Raw genomic sequence first — 19,810 nt, 5'->3', positions numbered from 1 at the left:
ATTACGAGAGCCTGTAGCAGTAAGGTAGCCATTTGGGTAGAGAGGAAAGGGCGGATCTTGGTGATATTATAAAGGTGAGACTGGCAGGTTTTGGTAACGGATTGGATCTGTGGGGTGAATGAGAGAGCCGAGTCAAAGATGACACCGAGGTTGCGGGCCTGAGAGACGGGAAGGGTGATCGTACCATCCACGGTGATAGGGAAGTCAGGGAGAGGACCGGGTCACTGTGCTCATTTGTATATATTTTTATTACCCTATTTATTTTATTACCCCATTAATTTTGTTAATGAGGTGTACATCCCCTTGATTCTATTTATTGCAATTAAGTTGTCTTGTTTTTGTCTGTCTCCCCCAATTAGACTGTAAACCCATCGATGGGCAGGGATTACCTCTATCTGTTGCCAAATTGTACATTCCAAGTGCTTAGTACAGTGCTCTGCACATAGTAAGTGCTCAATAAATACTATTGAATGAATTAAAAGGGCTGTGGGGAATACCCGCATAGATATTGGAGTCCCCAGGGATCAGAGTAAGGAGAAAGAGAGAGAGAAGGACACTGAGAAAGGGATGAAAGTGGTTCAGGAAGTTGGAGGTTGGACTTGGTGGGCAGTAGATGACTCTATGGCCAGCAATCGGAGTGGGTGGTAGAAGTGGATGAGGTGAGCTTCAAAGGAAGGGGAAAAAAAGATGATGGGATGGTGTGAAAGCAACATTGGGGAGCAAGAAAGAAGCCAGCATCTCCTTCTTTCCTGGTGAGTTTCCACCATCATCAGGCTCAATAGTCATTTACATGCATCCTGCACACATGAAGCATTCACTCAACATTCCTCTCTTTGCGATAGTTCCCTTTACAAGAAATTCATACCTAGAGGGATTCCGTATTACAGAGTTCCCTGAACTAAATCCACCCTTGGATAAAAGCCAGTAAAATGACAACTTGGCTGCATTCACTGCTGCACTTTCTTTTTCTGTTAACGTAAGCTAAGGAAAACCAATGGAGCATAATCGTTATTCAGTAGTCAGAGCAAGTGTGGTGTGACTGAGACCCCAGCACAGGAGGATGGACTCTGCAAAAGCTCTGAGTCAATCAATCCATCAATCGATGGTATTTATCGAGCGCTTACTATGTGCAGAGCACTGTTCTAAGAGCTTGAGAGTACAATACAACAGAAGTAGCAGACGCACGAGAGCTCACTCGCGCCGTCACGACTCAGGAAAAATAAAGGCGGTGAAGGGGCTCTAGTCACTGCCCTCTGGGCTCATTTTCTGATTTCATCCTAGTTTGGCTTCAGTTTCTTGATATTTATTGAGCCCCCTCCAAGGTACCAGAGGCTAACCAGGACTTGAACCGGACATAACCAACCCCTTTCCGCCAGTGAAGCTAACATTCGTAGGTGCCACGAAGCCCACGCTACATACCTCCCGTCGCTTCTACGAGTGCCAGTTTGGTGTGAGTTAGCTTTTGATTGTAGTTGGTTTAGTTCGTAGACTTTTGTGATACGGGTAAAGACTGTTGCTCAGTGCAGAAGTCTGGGGAGTCTGAGAAGGAGTTCTGCACAAAGTAGGATTCCTGGAGGATAATTGAACTCGGATTCGCTCAGTATGATTGAACAGAGTACTTTCTTTTGCAGTGATGAATGCTGAGTGTTCCGTGACTTGTCGGTTCTATCAGGGAGACTACTGATATTGTCAGTAAAAAAAAAAATTAGTAACAATAATAATGATATTTTATTAAGCCCTTACTATGTGCCAAGCACTGTTCTAAGCGCTGTGGTAGATACAAGGTAATCAGGTTGTCCCACCTGGGGCTCACAGTCTTCATCCCCATTTTACAGATGAGGTAACTGAGGGACAGAGAAGTTGAATGACTTGCCCAAGGTCACACAGCTGACAAGCAGCAGAGCTGGGATTAGAACTCGTGACCTCTGACTCCCAAGCCTGTGCTCTTTCCACTAAGCCACGCTGCTTCTCAGCATTATCAGGTTGTCCCATGTGGGGCTCACAGTCCTAATCCCCATTTTACAGATGAGGTAACTGAGGCAAAGAGAAATTAAGTGACTTGCCCAAAGTCACACAGCTGACAAGTGGCGGAACCGATATTAGAACCCACCAATTCCAATTCCTAGGCCCATGCTCTATCCACTATGCCGTGCTGCCCCTCACCAGTCCGTAGGGGCACGAATTCAGGTTGGTGCCAGTAAATTGGCATTGTATATATAGTTAGTGATTTTGAGTTTACTTCTAGGTAAAACTGGGCATTTCACGGGGGCAAAATGGCATCAGGTCCCAATGTTGCAGGAGGAATTTTGGAGTTTACCCTCTTGTTACTGAGAGCTGGTGATATCAGAGATGCTAATCCTCTTTCTAAAGTGCAATCCAAAGATCATGCCATTTTGTACTGAGAATTAAGGGGCTGCTCTTGCCACCAGATCTTCTAGGATTTCCTGAACCAAGCCAGAAAATAATTAAATCCAACCTAATTGTTTCAAGACCAGGCTTAGGAGATTGATTTATTTCAGGTGCCTTTCAGTTGAGATGGGCATTTTGTTCATCGTGGTGCTGTAAAATGGCTTTGTGCTCTTCAAGAAAGGTGCCTTCAAGGCATTAAGTGATCAAGCATTTGTTTTTTGGACCTTTCTACTGGTTTCTTTGAGGCACATCTTGTGATTTATAAAAAAATAATATCTAGTCCTAATGCTCTGAGATCCGTCAGTTAAAGTTAGCACACGTACAATTCTCCCAGGTAAACAATGATATATTTTCTGCAACGAACTACAGATTGAAATCAGTCAGAGTTCACCGCTAAATAGTTTCTAGGTAAAAGTTGTTGATCGCAAAGAGAGAAACAGATTTTTTTTTTTTAAAGTACAGGAAATTGCTGTGTGGGTGTCAGTGATTGGGTTACGAGTAGAATTCAGTTCTCTAGTGCTCTGATAGTGGGACCTTGTTACCTTAGCCCCACCCTTACCCACTTCCTTTAAATGCAGCACCATGCACTCCACACTGCGGTTTTAACAGTGCAGCAAACCAGTGACATTAATGGAGGAGCCTCCACCGCTAACCATCGAATAACCTTTAACCTTGACGCAATTTTTATTATCATTTATATACTTCTAATGACCTTTTAACCTTCAAAAGTAAAACCATTAAAATTGTGCGTGGACGTCTGCCGTCAGGGAGAAAATCGCTCCCGATGACTCTTGCCCACTGTGGGAGATGAAGCCTGAAATTTCGTTGGCCAAGTTTTCCACTTAGTTGACATGATTCCTTGACCCCAAAGGTTTACCTCCGAAGAGCCAAGTTTGGTTCTTTTCGAGTGAAGAGCGTCTCGATGACTAATGTACTTGAGTTCCTTTTGTGCGGGTGATTTAGCATTTCCAGGTTAACTTGTGTGTTTCAGATGGTCTTAGTGTTAGGAATAGCATTTATTGAGCGCCCACTGGGTGCAGTGCACTGAACTGTGCGTGTGGGAAATAGAAAATAAGGAAGTGACATGTTCCCTGACCACAAGAAGTTATTCTACCTCTGGAGCCCTAATGCTACAAGAGATCCGAAAACAGCAACCCAACAGCGTAATGATTTAGCAGGACCTGCTGGACAGTTAATGCCTGCTGAAATTATTTTGTTTTCAAAATAATGTGGACTCTTTATACTACTCCGCTATGTAATAGGGGCCTTTTCATATTTAAGAATTCAAAGTAGAACTTGAAACAAATTAGTCAACAAGATTTAACCATTTTCGTGTTATTTCTGACACTCTTGTTTATTGCCAAAATTACATTTATAAATTGGCACCTTTGATAGTACAATGTGGTTAACACCTCTCCTTCAAGTTAAGGACTTCAATTCCGTTCCCACGATCCTTTTTAATATTTGATGCGTATTTGTGAGTTGTCAAAATAGAGCAGATTGGCCACGGTCCCCCTCATTAAAAGTAGAACACTTCGATGCTTAAAGAAATTTGGGGGACCCTTTCACTTCAGTTGAGTTAAAGAATCAAGGAGTAGCTGTAACCTTTACAACAGTGACCAAAATGCAAATGTATTTGTTTGAACATGATGTACCTAAAGGTTTGCAGTTATATTCTGGTGGGTGATCAATCCTGTAGCATGGATTAATTTCTTGCACCTCACTACCCACCAAAATGTGTGTCCTGGGATGAGAATAAGAGAACGTTTAATCATTGCCTTATTCTGGTTAACTGTATATAAACAAATAAGTCCTGAATTGCTGCTCCTGTCCTCCGATTGTTTGGGAAAAGGGTGACTGCCGTTTGACTTTCCTACAGTAAAATGCTGATTGATTCCGTTAGGGGCAACTTCTGTGGTGTACAGATGATGGGAGATTAAAATAGCAGCATTTGCCTACTTAGGTTACACACCCACTGTTATGAACCAGAAAAAGCAAATTGAGTAGGAGTTATATAAGTCATCACTATTGTTTTGCCAGCTGATGCCCAAGAGCTAAATCCTTGTCCTGGTGAGATGGAGATTAGGGACTTCAACTGGGAAGAGGCAGGCAGGCAGCAAGGCTTCTCCAAGTCAGGAGTGGTAGGGAAAAGATCAAGCACCAGTTGGGAGAGAAGGCTCCTCCAGGCACCAGGCAAGGACGATGGGGGCGAGCTGGGAAGGTAGTACAAGTAAGAGGTTTCCGACAACCTGGCTCTTGGCAATAAAGTGGAAAGGGAAAGTGGTTATGGGAGGGTGAAAAAGGAGCCGCTTCCCTCCCTCTACCTAAAGCTTCCTCTGCTAGACAGGGAACGATCCTCTTTATTTACACCCCTTCTCTCTCTCTCTCTCTCTCTCTCTCTCTCTCTCTCTCTCTCTTCCTCCCTTCTCTCTCTCTCTTCCTCCCTTCTCTCTCTCTCTCTTCCTCCCTCTCTCTCCCTCCCGCCCCCACACACTCCCTCTCCCTCCTCCTTTCAACCGAGACTGCATCTTTTCAGGGTAGTAGGTGGGGAAGTGAAGGAAAGGAATAGAGCTTTTTGTTGTTCTGTCATATGCCCTGAAAAAAATATGCCTGAACCTAACATATCCTCCTCATTTTCCCATTTTCTTACATTATCCAAGTGGCAAAATCTAATCTTTCTCAGACATCCCACCTCCAAATTAAGGCCAAATGTCATTTTTTGATAGATTAGTGAGCCTTCTCTTTGAGTTCTGTTCAGGAAGTGCAGGAGTTACTGCTTTTCCTTTAGGGAGGGGTAAGAGGTTTGGATCAGCCCTCAGTTTGTGACATTAGCACGAAGCACAGAAGAAAGAGGTTTTCTTGATACAATGCTGCTGTTGGATTTTTGTTGTTGGGGGTCCGTGACACATCTTTGAGAGACAACAGATGAATTAATGAAACGGTCTTTGACAATCTGAAGTCACTCGAAGAAGCTTGAGTGACCCAGAATAAATGAATTGCAGAACTTCAAGTGGTTTTGAAGAATAAAGAGAATGATTAAGACCTGCTGGCTGATTCTTTTTATATTTTCTCTGGGACTTCTTGATGTAGAAACTCTGGCACTGTCGTCCTAATTAATCTTAAAATATTGTGTACACTAATGCAAAATTTCAGTAGTCATGTTTTGGAGTAATTATTTATTGATGTTAGTCTGAATTCGAATGCTAAAAATGTGATAGGTGTACTATTGGCATTTTTTTCCCTCAGACTATTGATTTCTTTTGAATGAGAAATCTTTCTACATTCATTTTCTCACATTTGGACCCCAGAATCAATGGGCTCGGTGCCTGTTACAAAATATTCCAGTGTTTCTTTTTTGTGGCAAAAAGTGATGGTGATGTAGAATAGTAAATACTTGTTCAAGGATTTAGAACAAAACTTCATGTTCTCTTTCATGCTTGAAACCAATTTTCTATATTAAAAAAACAAAACAAAACAAACAACCAAATACAGCCAATTTAGAAGAAAAGCCAAGTGCCCTGGCCACTTGAACCGTAAACTAAATCTGATTAAGTCCTATTTTAGGGCACCACATCTGTGGGTAGTGTTAGGCATTTGCTCCTGTACACCATTAGGAAGTGCCATTAGCTAATGCATTCATTCTGCAAGCTAGATATTTAAGATGTTTTTGAGGTACCTTTGTTTAGGTGACGTTAAAAGACTCATTTTCCCTTTGTTTTATGAATTTGATGATTAGGTATATTAATCTATGAAATGGGAGTAGGGCTCTTAAGGAGCCAGTGCGTTGCTGCAAAATGATTCTTTTGAAGTGCCACACTCCCTTATGGGTAGACGTGTCTAATATTTTGCAGTCTTCTCTGCACAGGATGGCAATTGTAGCCTCTCTTTCTCTCGACTTTTATGATTTTGCTAGTTGGAGAGGGAAAATGAGGATTAATTGCCCACCGCCCTCTGTAATTTGGGGCTCGGTTTCCACCAGACAATCTCTTTTGAAGAAGGACCTAGAGGGGCTATTGCTTTTTGAAAACTTAACAGTTGTATAAGAGAACGGGCATCCTGTACTGTATAGGGTAAATGACTCAGGTAAAACAGCTGGCCCAGCCACAAACTATAAATGTCATTTGTTTTTCATCCTCTTGTTTTGTATCCATCTTCTATCTGCAGAACTGCAATATTAATTGTTGCAGTGAATAGCCGAATACAAAAAAACAATCCCCTGGGTGGGGTTTCCTGTTGGAATATGCGTATCTTAATGTAGATACTCTTTGGTATTTTAGTTCCTTATATTCATTAACCTGAGCTGGGGATTAGCCAACTAAGTAACTCGAAAACCTTCCAGCTACCTGCGAGTTCGAAATAAAAGGGGACAAATCTGCACTTTCCGAAATTTTGCTGAACGCTATCATTTTCTCAGTAATAAGTCATATGTACAGATATGTACTATCTCAACAGATCATATCCTCTTCTACATCTGACAGTTTGCTGAAAAGCACTCTGGAAAAACCGGAGGTTGGCATTGTTCCAAAGCAAATCTTTGGGAATGCCTGCTCCCCCATAATTTCACCGATGCCCCCTCATTCCTGGTGCCGTGGACAATCGCCACCTCTAAAGGAAAGCCTAGAAGTATAAAATTAAATAAACTACCAGGGGTGGAGTCGACTACTCAGTTAACAGCATTTAACTGTGGTAAACCATCTTGTTCATATTGTTTTTGCTAAAGTGAGTCCTCAGTGTGGTTTCGGTGCACCGCTTGGGTAACTGCTGAAACTGCTGTGGTTTCAAAATAAGAGCTATTTTGTCTTCTCTTAATCTTTTATTCCTTTCATACTATTAATGAAAAAAAAATCTAATGGAGATACGAAGAACTAGTTGTGGATGGTTTGTCACTTGATCTTGCCTCCCAACATTTAAAGGGGTCTTTTCTGTTACTTCGGAACACTGTACACCTATACCTTTTCCTCTGTTCTCCAGCTGGTCAAACCTGAGTAATCTCTACAGTGGATCAAATGCCTCACAGTCGCACATGCCTTAGAAAGGAGTTACCAAACTACATTCTGTGTATCTTTTTGGTGTGTTTTCATAAAAATCAATCAATCGTACTTACCGAGCGCTTACTGGGCGCAGAGCACTGTACTGGGTGCTTATAAATGATCAAATTCTTCTTCTTTTTTTTTTTTTGTTTTCAATTTTATCCGAGGGCATGTGTATGGAAAATCTTCCACTCCTAGGTTCTCAGTTGGACATACTGCATGATTCAGGTGTATCGAAAACAAAATTACATCAAGTTTACTGAGTGGAATGCAGTTGGAGTGGAAAAAAAAATTTGGTGAAGTTTAAGATAAGGTACAAATCAGAGAATAGGAATACAATTAAGTTAGCAGAAGTGGTTACATAAAAGCAGGAACTAGATTGAAAATGTTTTAAAGTGTAGCTACTAAAAATAAGCTTAAGTGCAAAGTGAAGAAGAAGATTTAAATGAACAGCTCTTCTTTGCATTAATAGAGCTGCACTTCCTTTTAGCAGAAATTCATTTTTTTACTAGCGTATTCTAAAACGGCTACAGGAGAAATGCTGATATCCTTTGTGGGTATTTACAATCCACTGTAGGTCTTCATGCAGAACATTGAAACAGATGAACTAGAAAAACAGTTTGCACTCTGAAAACAAGATCAAGCCGTTTGTATGCCCTGGTTTCACATTAACAAAGTCATGATTTCCAAATAACAGTGGTTTCAGCAACAGCAAAATCGAAGAGAAGGCAATTTTTGAAGTGAATGGCTTTTTTCATCTCTCTGATCATCTGGCCTGTTGTTAGAAACCTCAGGTTGAAATGCTAGTACCTAGGGCTCTAAAAAAGCAGTTTTTGGTATTTTGATGGCATCACTTACATCTTTTTCAGCCCAAAATATTCAGAAATCTCAGAGGTAGTTTGGTCGTAATTCTGTAGTGGTCCTCAGCCTCTCTTATGAAATCCTGCAATCCCACAATTCAGGTTTTCGCTAGGGCCACTTGTGCAGTTTCAGACTTAAGGTTACATGAGCCTTCTCATTTCAGTACTTTTTAAAATTTTGCAAAAGCATTTCTTTTTTTATTCCCTTTGAACTTCATTGCAACCAGAGAGAAGTTTTGAAAATAAAATTCTAGCAAGACCAGCAAGCCAATTTTGAATTATGGATTTGGTATCTACTTGAGGAGGGGAGGTGGTTGATGGTGGTATTGTTGGTTAAGGACTAGCATTCCTTTTCTAAGTGAAATAGCAACAGCTCTTAAGTGTTTGCACATGACATACAGCCGGTGTTGAAGAAGGATGGGATGGGTTTGGAAAGATTTGATTTGGAAACAACAATACTAATAATAATGATAATGGTGGTATTTAAGTGCTTACTGTGCCCTAAGCACTGGAGTAGATCAGTAAGTAATCAGGTCCCACGTGGGGCTCACAGTCCTAGAAGGAGGGAGACCAGGTACTGAATTCCCATTTTGCAGATGAGGTAACTAAGGCACAGAGAAGTTAAGTTACTTGCCCAAGGTTACAGAGCAAGTAGGAGGTGGAGCCAAGGATTAGAAGCCATGTCATTCATTTAGTCGTATCTATTGAGCATTTATTGAGCACTGAACTAAGCGATTGGGCAACAACAGACACATTCCCTGCCCACAACGAGCTTACAATCTAGAAGGGGAGAGACAGACATCAGTACAAATATATAAATTACAGATATGTACATAAGTGCTGTGGGGCTGGGTGGGGGGTGGGGGGCGTGGAGGACAAAGGGAGCAAGTCAGAGTGACGCAGGAAGGAGTGGGAGATGAGGAAAGGAGGGGGCTTAGTCTGGGAAGGCCTCTTGGAGATGTATCTTCAATAAGGCTTCAAAGCGGGGAGAGTAAATAGTCTGTCAGATCTGAGGAGGGAGGGTGTTCCAGGCCAGAGGCAGGACATGGGCCGGGGCAGTGAGAAGGTTGGCATTAGAGGAGCCAAGTGTGTGGGCTGAGTTGTAGAAGGAGAGTAGCGAGTGAGGTAGGAGGGAGCAAGGCCAGGCTGCTTCCTACTCACATAATCACTCTGCATTTACCGTCGAATTTTTCAGATACTTAAGGGAACAGTGAAGTCCCTTTGCTGAAAATTGAATAGGATCTTCCCCCTTATATTGAACATGATGATGGTATCTGTTAAGTACTTACTATGTGTCAAGCACTGTTTTAAGCATTGGGTAGATACAGGGTGATCAGGTCGGCCACAGTCACTGTCCCACATGGGGCTCACAGTCTTCATCCTCATTTTTCAGATGAGGTAACTGAGGGCCAGAGAAGTGAAGTGACTTACCCAAGGTCACACAGCAGACAAGTGGCGGAGCTGGGATTAAACCCCGGGCCCGAGCTGTATCCAGTACGTCACACTGCTTCTCTGTGTCTGTGTCCGTGAGGGAAAAATTATTGAGCACTGAACTAAGCGATTGGGCAACAACAGACACATTCCCTGCCCACAACGAGCTTACAATCTAGAAGGGGAGAGACAGACATCAGTACAAATATATAAATTACAGATATGTACATAAGTGCTGTGGGGCTGGGTGGGGGGTGGGGGGCGTGGAGGACAAAGGGAGCAAGTCAGAGTGACGCAGGAAGGAGTGGGAGATGAGGAAAGGAGGGGGCTTAGTCTGGGAAGGCCTCTTGGAGATGTATCTTCAATAAGGCTTCAAAGCGGGGAGAGTAAATAGTCTGTCAGATCTGAGGAGGGAGGGTGTTAAACCCCGGGCCCGAGCTGTATCCAGTACGTCACACTGCTTCTCTGTGTCTGTGTCCGTGAGGGAAAAACTTATTTTGTGGTAGACGAATTCATTTTTGACCTGAGCTCTCTATAGGACAAGCTGCACGTTAAGCAACGCTTTACTATTAGCCAGGTGGGCAGATTGATTGATTTTGGGAGTGATGTGCTGTACTAGTCCTTGTTCATCCTAGCCTATTCCAGGAGCTGATCTTGTAAGTGTGCTTGATTGGTAACCTGTAATTCAGATATTCCTCCCTCTGACCCCACCAAGCTCTATCCCCCACATCTTACTGGCACTTTGGTTGGCCTAAGGGTAAGTCACCAGTTTAGATATACTAATAGCTCTGTACTTAAAAGACAGTACGGGATCACCGATTCCCCTGAGCAGGAGCTGTCAATCAAGTGAGCTAGTGGGCCAATCAGGAGATAGTCCCAGAGCAAAAAGACTCTGTTTCCATAAATTTAGCCTAACATTTTTCCATTCTGCTATCATGAATTGTGAAAGGACTAGAAGCAAATCCCTCTATTGTTATCTGGCTAAGAAGTTGGATATTGTTATTAATAATAATGATGATATTTGTTAAGCGCTTACTGTGCGCCAAGCACTTTTCTAAATCCTGGGGTAGATACGAGGTAATCAGGTTGTGGGGCTCACAGTCTTAATCCCCATTTTACAGATGAGGGAACTGAGGCCCAGAGAAGTGAAGTGACTTGCCCAAAGTCACAGAATGGACAGGTGGTGGAGTCAGGATTAGAACCTATGACCTCTGACTCCCAAGCCCGTGCTCTTACCACTAAGCCATGCTGCTTCCCATTAAGACCTGGGTAGTAGTAGTAATAATAATAATAATGGTGGTGGTATTTGTTAAGCACTTACTATGTGCCAAGGATAGTTCTAAATGCTGAAGTAGATACAGGGTAATCAGGTTGTCTCACATGGGACTCACACTTTTAATCCCCATTGTACAAAGAGCACGGGCTTTGGAGTCAGAGTTCATGGGTTCGAATTCCGGCTCGGCCACTTGTCAGCTGTGTGACTTTGGGCAAGTCACTTAACTTCTCTGTGCCTCAGTTACCTCATCTGTAAAATGGGGATTAAGACTGTGAGCCCCCCGTGGGACAACCTGATTCCCCTATGTCTACCCCAGCGCTTAGAACAGTGCTCGGCACATAGTAAGCGCTTAACAAATACCAACATCAGATGAGGTAACAGGCACAGAGAAGTGAGACTTGCCCAAAGTCACCCAGCAGTTGTGTGGCAGAGTGGGGATTAGAACCCCATGTGGCTTGGGGGAAAGAGCACAGGTTTAGGAGTCAGAGGAAGTGGGGTCTAATCCCGGCTCTGCCACTTGTCTGCTGTGTGACCTTGGGCAAGCCACTTCACTTCTCTGTGCCTCAGTTACCTCATCTTTAAAATGGGGATTAAGACTGTGAGCCCCACTTGAGACAACCTGATTACCTTCTATTTACCCCAGCGCTTAAAACAGTGCCTGGCACATAGTAAGCACTTAATAAATACCATTATTATTATTATTATTATTATTAACCCAGGTCCTTTTGACTCCTAGGCCTGTGCTCTGTCCACTAAGCCACACATGAAATGTTTTCAAACTGCCATTCAATTTGTCCCATGCAGTCTCAGCCTGGACTGACAACTGGGCAGGAAGCCAGGGGAGAATTTGGGTCAGTTGTTCCTAAAATTGATATTGGAGCACTTTGATAGACATAGGGCTACTGGGGAGGTTATTTGCAAGTAATTGTGGCCGCAGTTACAGGAAAGACTTCTTTCCCGTCTCTAGACCGTAAGCTCCTTGTGAGCAGGGAACACATCTGCCTACTCAGTAGTATTGTACTTTCCTGAGCGCTCTGCACGCAGTCAGCGCTCAATAAATGCCACTGATTGATAGATGGAAGGTGGTGGAGTGTTCCAGGCCAGAGGGACAGTGTGAGCCAAGAGGTCAGAGGTGGGAGAGTCAAGAGTAGGGTTCCGTTAGGCAAGCTTTGAAGGAGAGGTAGTGGGTGAATAGAGACAATAAGTAATTAATGTATTTGTTAAGCGCTTACTATGTGCCCAGTACTGTTCTAAGCGCTGGATGTGTGAGCTGAGAAAAACTGGTGTCGAGCCATGAAGCCATTGGTAAGGAGATTCTGTTGAATGCAGAGACGGGAAGTGGGTAGTCATTGAGGGCTTCATCAAATCAATTGATCCGTGGTATTTATTGAGCACTTACTATGTGCAGAGCATTGTACTAAGCGCTTGGGAGAGGAGCAGCATGGCGTAGTGGGCAAAGCACTGGCCTGGGAGTCAGAAGGTCATGGGTTCAAATCCTGGCTTTGCCACTTGTCTGCTCTGCAGTCTTCGGCAAACCACTTCACTTCTCTGTGCCTCAGTTACCTCATCTGTAAAATGGGGATGAAGACTGGGAACCCTATGTGGGACAGGGATTGTGTCCAACCCCATTTGCTTGTACCACCCCAGTGGTTGATACAGGGCCTGGCACATAGTAAGTGCTTAACAAATACCATTCTTCTTCTTCTTCTTCTTATTATTATTACTACAGTGCAACAGAATTAGCCGACCCGTTCCCTGCCCATAAGGAGCTTATAGTCCAGAGGGGGAGAAAGACATTAATATGAATGACCAAATAATTTACAATATATAACTTAACAATATGTGCCCAAGTGCTTTAAGGTTGGGGGTGGGGTGAATATCAAATGTCCTCAAATGATCATTTTTTGGATGATGGTCCAGGCAGCTGACTGTAGGATAGGCTGAAGAGGCCAGAGGCAGGGAGATTAGGATGTGCCTGGAATTGTTGAGATTTATGTGATTCTTTAGAATTATTCTTAAAAATACCTGATCCACCCAGAAATTGAAATCCTGGTTTTGTTGAAATAAATTTGAATATATGATATTGTCTACATTTTTGCTTAATATAATTTTATTTAGTAATTTAAAGTGTTAGTGGTAATAGTGTTACATGTTTACTCTGTGCAAAGCACTGTATTTAAGTTCTGGGAAAGAATCCACAGGTGGAAATTAGACAGGATCCCTGGCCCTCAAGGGGCTCATAATCAAAAAATTAGCTAATATTTTTTATTTAATTATTTATTTACCTAATTTATTTAAAGAATGATTGGTTTCATGTATCAATTAAGGTGCCCTCCACTTCTTAAAACAGGGCCTGAGCGGGTTGCCGGGGCTTGCCCCTCCTAACCATGAGCCTTGCGATCTCTATTTTGGTTATCTGTTTTGTATTCGATCCTTCCCTCCTCTGTCTTTCCTCCTTCTTTGGAGGTGGCCTGTGCTGGGGCCCCTTTTGTCCAGTTATTTATCTATTCCCAACCAGGTCTTAGTGCCCCTGACTCTTCAGCAGTAAACAGCTTCCCCAGAATCTTCCGCTTTACTTGGAGCCTTCCCTTACATATGCTATTTGTCCTCACTGACCTCACTTTACTTCTTTATGCTATTTGTTAAGCACTTACTCTGTGCCACCACTGTACTAAGCACTGGGTAGATAGAAGCTAATCAGGTTGGACACAGCTCATGTCCCACATGGGGCTCACAGTCCTAATCCCGATTTTACAGATGAGGGAACTGAGGCCTAGTGAGGTGACTTGCCCAAGGTCACACAGCAGACACGTGGAGCCCTCTAGACTCTAAGCTATGAGCAGGGAGTGTGTCTGCTTATTCTGATGTTTTGTACTCTCCCAAGTGCTTGGAACAGTGCTCTGCACCTAAGTAAGAGCTCAAAAAATACATTGAGTGATTAGAATTGATTGATTAGAGCCCAGGTCCTGATACAGAGGGTAGTGGGAAGAGGAAATGAGGGCTTAGTCTGGGAAGGCCTCTTGGAGCAGATGTGCCTTCGGTAAGTCTTTGAAGGGAGGCAGAGTAAATGCTCAAGGGGTTGTGTAACTATTACTACTGTCATTGTTATTAACAGTAATAGTAACGATAATAATTGTGGTATTTGTTAAGGGCTTAATATGTGCCAAGCACTGTAATAAGCAAGATACAAGATCATCAGATCCCACAAGGGACTCACAGTCTAAGCAGGAAGGAGAACAGGTATCGGCTCCCCATTTTGCAGATGAGGGAACTGAGGCACAGAGAAATTAAGTGACTTGCTCAAGGTCACACAGCAGGTAAGCGGTAGAGCCGGGATTAGAACTCAGGTCCTCTGAGTCCAAGGCCCGTGCTCTTTCCACTAGGCCTCGCTGCTTCTTGTGTTTATGGATCTGAAGACTGCTGTTAGGAGAAAAGAGTGGAACTTGAAAAGTTATTATTGATGTGTAGTCAATTATGAGCTCTCTGAGTTGATAGGGAAGATGAGTGGGTTGAACAGAATTACAATCTGGTAAGTAATGAGCCTGATTTGCTGGACTGCATACCAGAGAACTGGCGTAAACTCCTAGAAGACAGTATGATGAGTGTATATAAAGTAAGGTGGGGTAGCAGAAAATGTCTGTCCACTAACATGCTAGGTTTCCTTCTTAACACACTTAGCTTCGACAAGGCTCTCCCAGCGACTCCTCCAGAGTGCTGAGATAGATTTCTCAGCTCCCACTCACTGATTGCCCTACACGCCATCTCTCTGAGTTGCACGAGGGAAGCCGCATCTGGAGGCATTCATTCATTGTCGTATTTTATTAAACACTTACTCTGTGCAGAGCACTGTACTAAGCGCTTGGGAAAGTACAGTACCACAACAAACAGTAACATTCGTCGCCCACAACGAGCTCACAGTTCTGGTGGGGAGACAGACATCAATACAAATAAATAAAATGACGGATACGTACATAAGTGCTGCGGAGCTGGGAGTGGGGGAAGAGCAAAGGGAGCAAGTCGGGGCAATGCAAAAGGGAACGGGAGATGAGAAAAAGTGGGGCTTAGTCTGGGAAGGCCTCTTGGAGGAGATGTGCCTTCAGTAATGGGGGGAGAGTCATTGTCGGTCGGATGAGGGAGGGCGTGTGTTCCAGATACCACAGTAGTAATAGTACCTTGACAACATCCCGAGAATTCTCCCTTTCCTCTCCATCCCCACTGAAGCACTTATTTTCCACCTTGACTACTCCATCAGCCTCCTGGCTGATCTTCCTGTCTCCTGCCTCTCCCCTCCCCAGTCCATACTTCACTCTGCTGCCCTGATCCTTTTTCTGAAAAACTGTTCCGTCCCTATCTCCCCACTCCTGAAAGACCACCAGTGGTTGCTCATCCACCTCTGCATCAAACAGAAGCTCTTTACCGTCAGCTTTAAGGCACTCAATCAGCTCACTCCCTCCTACCTTACCTCGCTTTACTCCTCTCACACCGACCTACTCTCTGTACCTCAATCTTGTCTCTCTCCTGCTGCTGACCCCTTTGCCCACAGTATCCCTTGAGCCGTGATCTCCCTTCCCCTTCATATCCACCACTCTCCCCACCTTCTAAACCCTCCTAAAATCACATCTCCAAGGGACCTTCCGTGATTTAAGCCCTCATTTCCCCTCTCTACCACCCCGCTCTCTGCATCGCCCGTGCACTGGGCCGTGTACTCCTTGAGCACTTCGATACTCACCCCAGCCCCACGGCACTTATGTCCGTATCCTTATACTTTCCCATTTCCCTTCTCTGCAGTTTATTTTAATGTCTACCTCCCCCTGGACACTGTAAGATCGTTATGGGCGGGGCTTGCACCTATCAACTCTGTTGTACTTTCCCAAGTATTCAGTACAGTGTTGTGCGCACAGTAGGCACTCAATAAATGCCATTGGTTGGTTGATTAATAGCATATATTGAGAAGTCACCGGGTGTAGTGCACAATACTGAGTGCTTGGGAAGTACCAAACCAAAGTAACACCTTCCCTAAACCCAAGGAGCACAGCAATTTTTTTTTCCAACCAAACCAGTCAAAGAAGAAGACCATGGTTTGAGTGGAGAAAATTGAATGAGGTAGAGGAAAGTTATTCGTCTCTTCACAGCTCTGTAAAGTGTGGTGTTCCACGCCCTGAAACTGCAAGGGGAGAATTCAGTGCTCATTTATTTTGGGAAGGGAAATTGTAAGGGAAAGCCACAAAGCCTAGTGGATAAAGCCCAGGCCTGGGAGCCAGAGGACGTGGGTTCTAATTCTAGCTCCGCCACTTGCCTGCTGTGTGACGATGGGCAAGTCACTTCACTTCTCTGGGCCCCCAATTCCTCAACTGTAAAATGGGGATACAACCTGTTCTTCCTCTTACTTAGACTGTGAGCCCCATATGGCACAAGGACCATATCCACCTCAACTATCACTATCACTATATCACTATCAACGTCCGCTCCAAACAAAAACTCCTCACTCTAGGCTTCAGGGCTCTGCATCACCTTGCCCCTTCCTACCTCTCCTCCCTTCTCTCTTTCTACCACCCACCCCGCACGCTCCGCTTCTCTGCCGCCCACCTCCTCACCGTCCCTCGGTCTCGCCTATCCCGCCGTCGACCCCTGGGCCACGTCCTCCCGCGGTCCTGGAACGCCCTCCCTCCTCACCTCCGCCAAACTGATTCTCTTCCCCTCTTCAAAACCCTACTTAAAACTCACCTCCTCCAAGAGGCCTTCCCAGACTGAGCTCCTCTTCTCCCTCTACTCCCTCTACCACCCCCCCTTCACCTCTCCGCAGCTTAACCCTCTTTTCCCCCCATTTCCCTCTGCTCCTCCCCCTCTCCCTTCCCATCCCCTCAGCACTGTACTCGTCTGCTCAACTGTATATATTTTCATTACCCTATTTATTTTGTTAATGAAATGTACATCGCCTCGATTCTATTTAGTTGCCATTGTTTTTACGAGATGTTCTTCCCCTTGACTCTATTTATTGCCATTGTTCTCGTCTGTCCGTCTCCCCCGATTAGACTGTAAGCCCGTCAAACGGCAGGGACTGTCTCTATCTGTTGCCGACTTGTTCATCCCAAGCGCTTAGTACAGTGTTCTGCACATAGTAAGCGCTCAATAAATACTATTGAATGAATGAATGAATATCCAGCCTCATTAACTTGTCTACCCCAGTGCTTAGAGCAGTGCTTGACACGTAGTGAGTACTTAACAAATACCATAAAAAAGGAAAGGAGACAGGCAATCCACATAACATAATATTAAACCAACTTTATATTCCATCTTCTCTTTGCCAATGAAAAAGGAAATGTTTACTTTTCCATTTGAAGATTTACAGTTGAGGTTAAGTACCAGTCTCTTAGATGCCCACTTGTTATCACTTTAGACGGAGTAATTTAGCACCTTTGTAGAGATGGGAATAGTATCTGATTACCTATCTCCAAACCATGAAGGTGACTAGGAAGTGAAGAATAACTAAAAGCTTAATCTTCTTATTCATTGGAGTTAAGAGCTGTCAGCCACTGCACAGATGGGAAAATGGGACATGTTCTGTGTTTCCTTGATGACGTTTGGATGAGTTTGGGAAAGTTTTGATAAAGTAGGTTTGAATGGGCATGAAAAGATGAAGAATTCTGAATCCAGATGATGCACCAGTCCTGTAGATAATGGAATGTCTTCGGAGGAAAAGCAAAGCTGCTTGGGGAAACAGTTTTCCCTAGGTGTCAGTTGGCCCATGCTTGCTTTTTGGGAATGAAACTTCCTTGCTTGTGTAGTTTAAACCCCATCAAATACTAGAGTCAAAGAATACTGATGAATTGAGCACTGGCCTGGGATTAAGGAACCTAGGCTCTGGCCCTTACTCCTTGACTGATCTTGTACCTTGGGCAAACCATTTAACCTCTTTTGTGAAATGGGAGAAAAATGATTGCCCCTAACTGGTTCCCAGCGATGGGAGAAGATAAAATAATAATAATTATAGTATTTGTTAAGCGCATACTATGTGCCAGGCACTGTACTAAACTCTGGGCTGAATAGAAGCAAATCGGGTTGGACACAGACCCTGTCCCAGATGGGGCTCACTGTCTCAATCCCCATTTTACAGATGAGGTAACTGAGGCCCAGAGAAGTGAGGCAAGGTGATTGAGAGCTTTAAAGCCAATGGTATTTCTTAAGGAGTGAAGAAACATGGCAAACATTTTTGTTGGAAAATGATCCGGGGCAGCAAAGTGAAGTGTGGACTGGAATGGGGGGAGACAGATGACAGGGAGATCAGCAGGAAGCACTTACTGGGCACAGAGCACTGTACTAGATACCTGAGAACATGGTGTAATTTAAAAGCATGGTCTTTGCCTTCAAGGAGCTCTTATAGAAAAGCAGACATCATAATTTTGTTGAGGGAGGTGATTGGAAAGAAACGGTGTTAAAATCATGTATTAAAAATCAGAATTAGTCCAAAATGGAAAATTCTAAAGTCTGGTCGCTTAAAAAAAAATGTACTCAAAGTAACCCAGTGTTTACTGAAGGAAAAAAATATAATTCTACATCAAGTGTAGCTGAATGACCCTTTTTTTTTCCCTTTTCGCTGCCTTGTATTCAGTGAAATGAATGTATTCTTGATTAACTGTGCACTCCTTCTGGGCGGGGATCACGCCTACCATCTCCAAGCACTTAGTACAGTCCTCTGCACACTAAGTGCTCAAGAAATACTGACTATGACTATGTAAATGCCTAGTTGAGAAACTAAACTTTTTTTTATTCCTGCACCAATAAAATTGCAGGTTTTCACCTGTTTTTGTTTCATTTTGTTAGAAAATTGCAGTGTGTTTTTCGGCTCAGCCCTAGATGTTTCTACTACTCAAAGTGCAATGACAAATGGCCCCTCTTCTTGTTCAGTTTCGCAACACTAAAAATGAATCACTTTCAAACATTTCTCGTCGAAAACTATTTTCAACTCCTGCCTATAATTTGCAGTTATCTTGTCCAAAGCGTAAACATAAGTTATCTTAAATTTATACTGGCTTTGTTTATGAAACACTTAAGAAAAAGGAATTTAGATGTTTGTGTTCCTGGAAAGAAAAAGCAATATTGAAATCTTTCATGACTGCATACTGGGGGAATTCTTAGCTATTTTTTTTTTTTCCAAACAAAGGGAGAGTAGTTTTTTTGTAGTGAAAGTGAATCCAGGGCTTTCCATCTAAGGTTTTTGCTTTATCCATGGTAACCTCTCTTTTTTCCTCTCTTTTTTTTTTTCTCCTCAACCTTCCAGGTAAAAGTACACCCGTAAGCCACCTTGGCTCTGCAGATTTTACCAAGGCCCATGATCCGTTCCAGCCGTTTGGGGCCGACAGCAGCGACCCTTTTCAAAGTAAAAAGGGGTTTGGGGACCCATTTAGTGGAAAAGATCCATTTGCTTCTTCGTCTCAAACTACTAAAGACTCTTCCTTGGGGTTTGCAGACTTCAGCTCTGTAAGTTAAGTTCATTGTCTCTGAGCAAACCAATTTCTGCTCTGCTTGTAGCAATCTTTTGGGTTTTGTTTAGTTTTTTGGTTTTTTTTTTGGTTTTGTTTTGTTTCTTTAACGGCAGATTTACTGTCCACTGGCTTGTGTCTTTTACTCTTAGTGATTCATGCTGTCCCCATTGTTATCCTGTATTACTATATCTGTATAAAAATACACTAATAAAAAAAAACCCTGTGCGTTTAAATTCTCTATTTTAAAGGGCATGTTTACTATCAAGTAGTGTAGTAAAATGGACCTTCTCCAGTTCTTTGTAGTAGAATCTTTGTACTGTT

General features: G+C 43.3%; 1 protein-coding gene across 7 annotated transcripts in view; it reads left to right on the top strand.

Moving 5' to 3' along the window:
- Positions 1 to 19,810, top strand: part of EPS15L1 (epidermal growth factor receptor pathway substrate 15 like 1) — a 138,283-nt gene that overhangs the window by 98,769 nt on the left and 19,704 nt on the right. For all 7 annotated transcript variants that reach the window (XM_029051716.2, XM_029051714.2, XM_029051715.2 and 4 more), the window contains one exon: positions 19,285 to 19,484. In XM_029051716.2, coding sequence (XP_028907549.1) covers positions 19,285 to 19,484 — 200 coding nt within the window. The remainder of the gene's footprint in view (positions 1 to 19,284; positions 19,485 to 19,810) is intronic.

Source organism: Ornithorhynchus anatinus, chromosome X1 (genome assembly GCF_004115215.2).
Source record: "Ornithorhynchus anatinus isolate Pmale09 chromosome X1, mOrnAna1.pri.v4, whole genome shotgun sequence".
Taxonomy (NCBI): domain Eukaryota; kingdom Metazoa; phylum Chordata; class Mammalia; order Monotremata; family Ornithorhynchidae; genus Ornithorhynchus; species Ornithorhynchus anatinus.
This window is presented reverse-complemented; position numbering and strand designations above follow the sequence as displayed.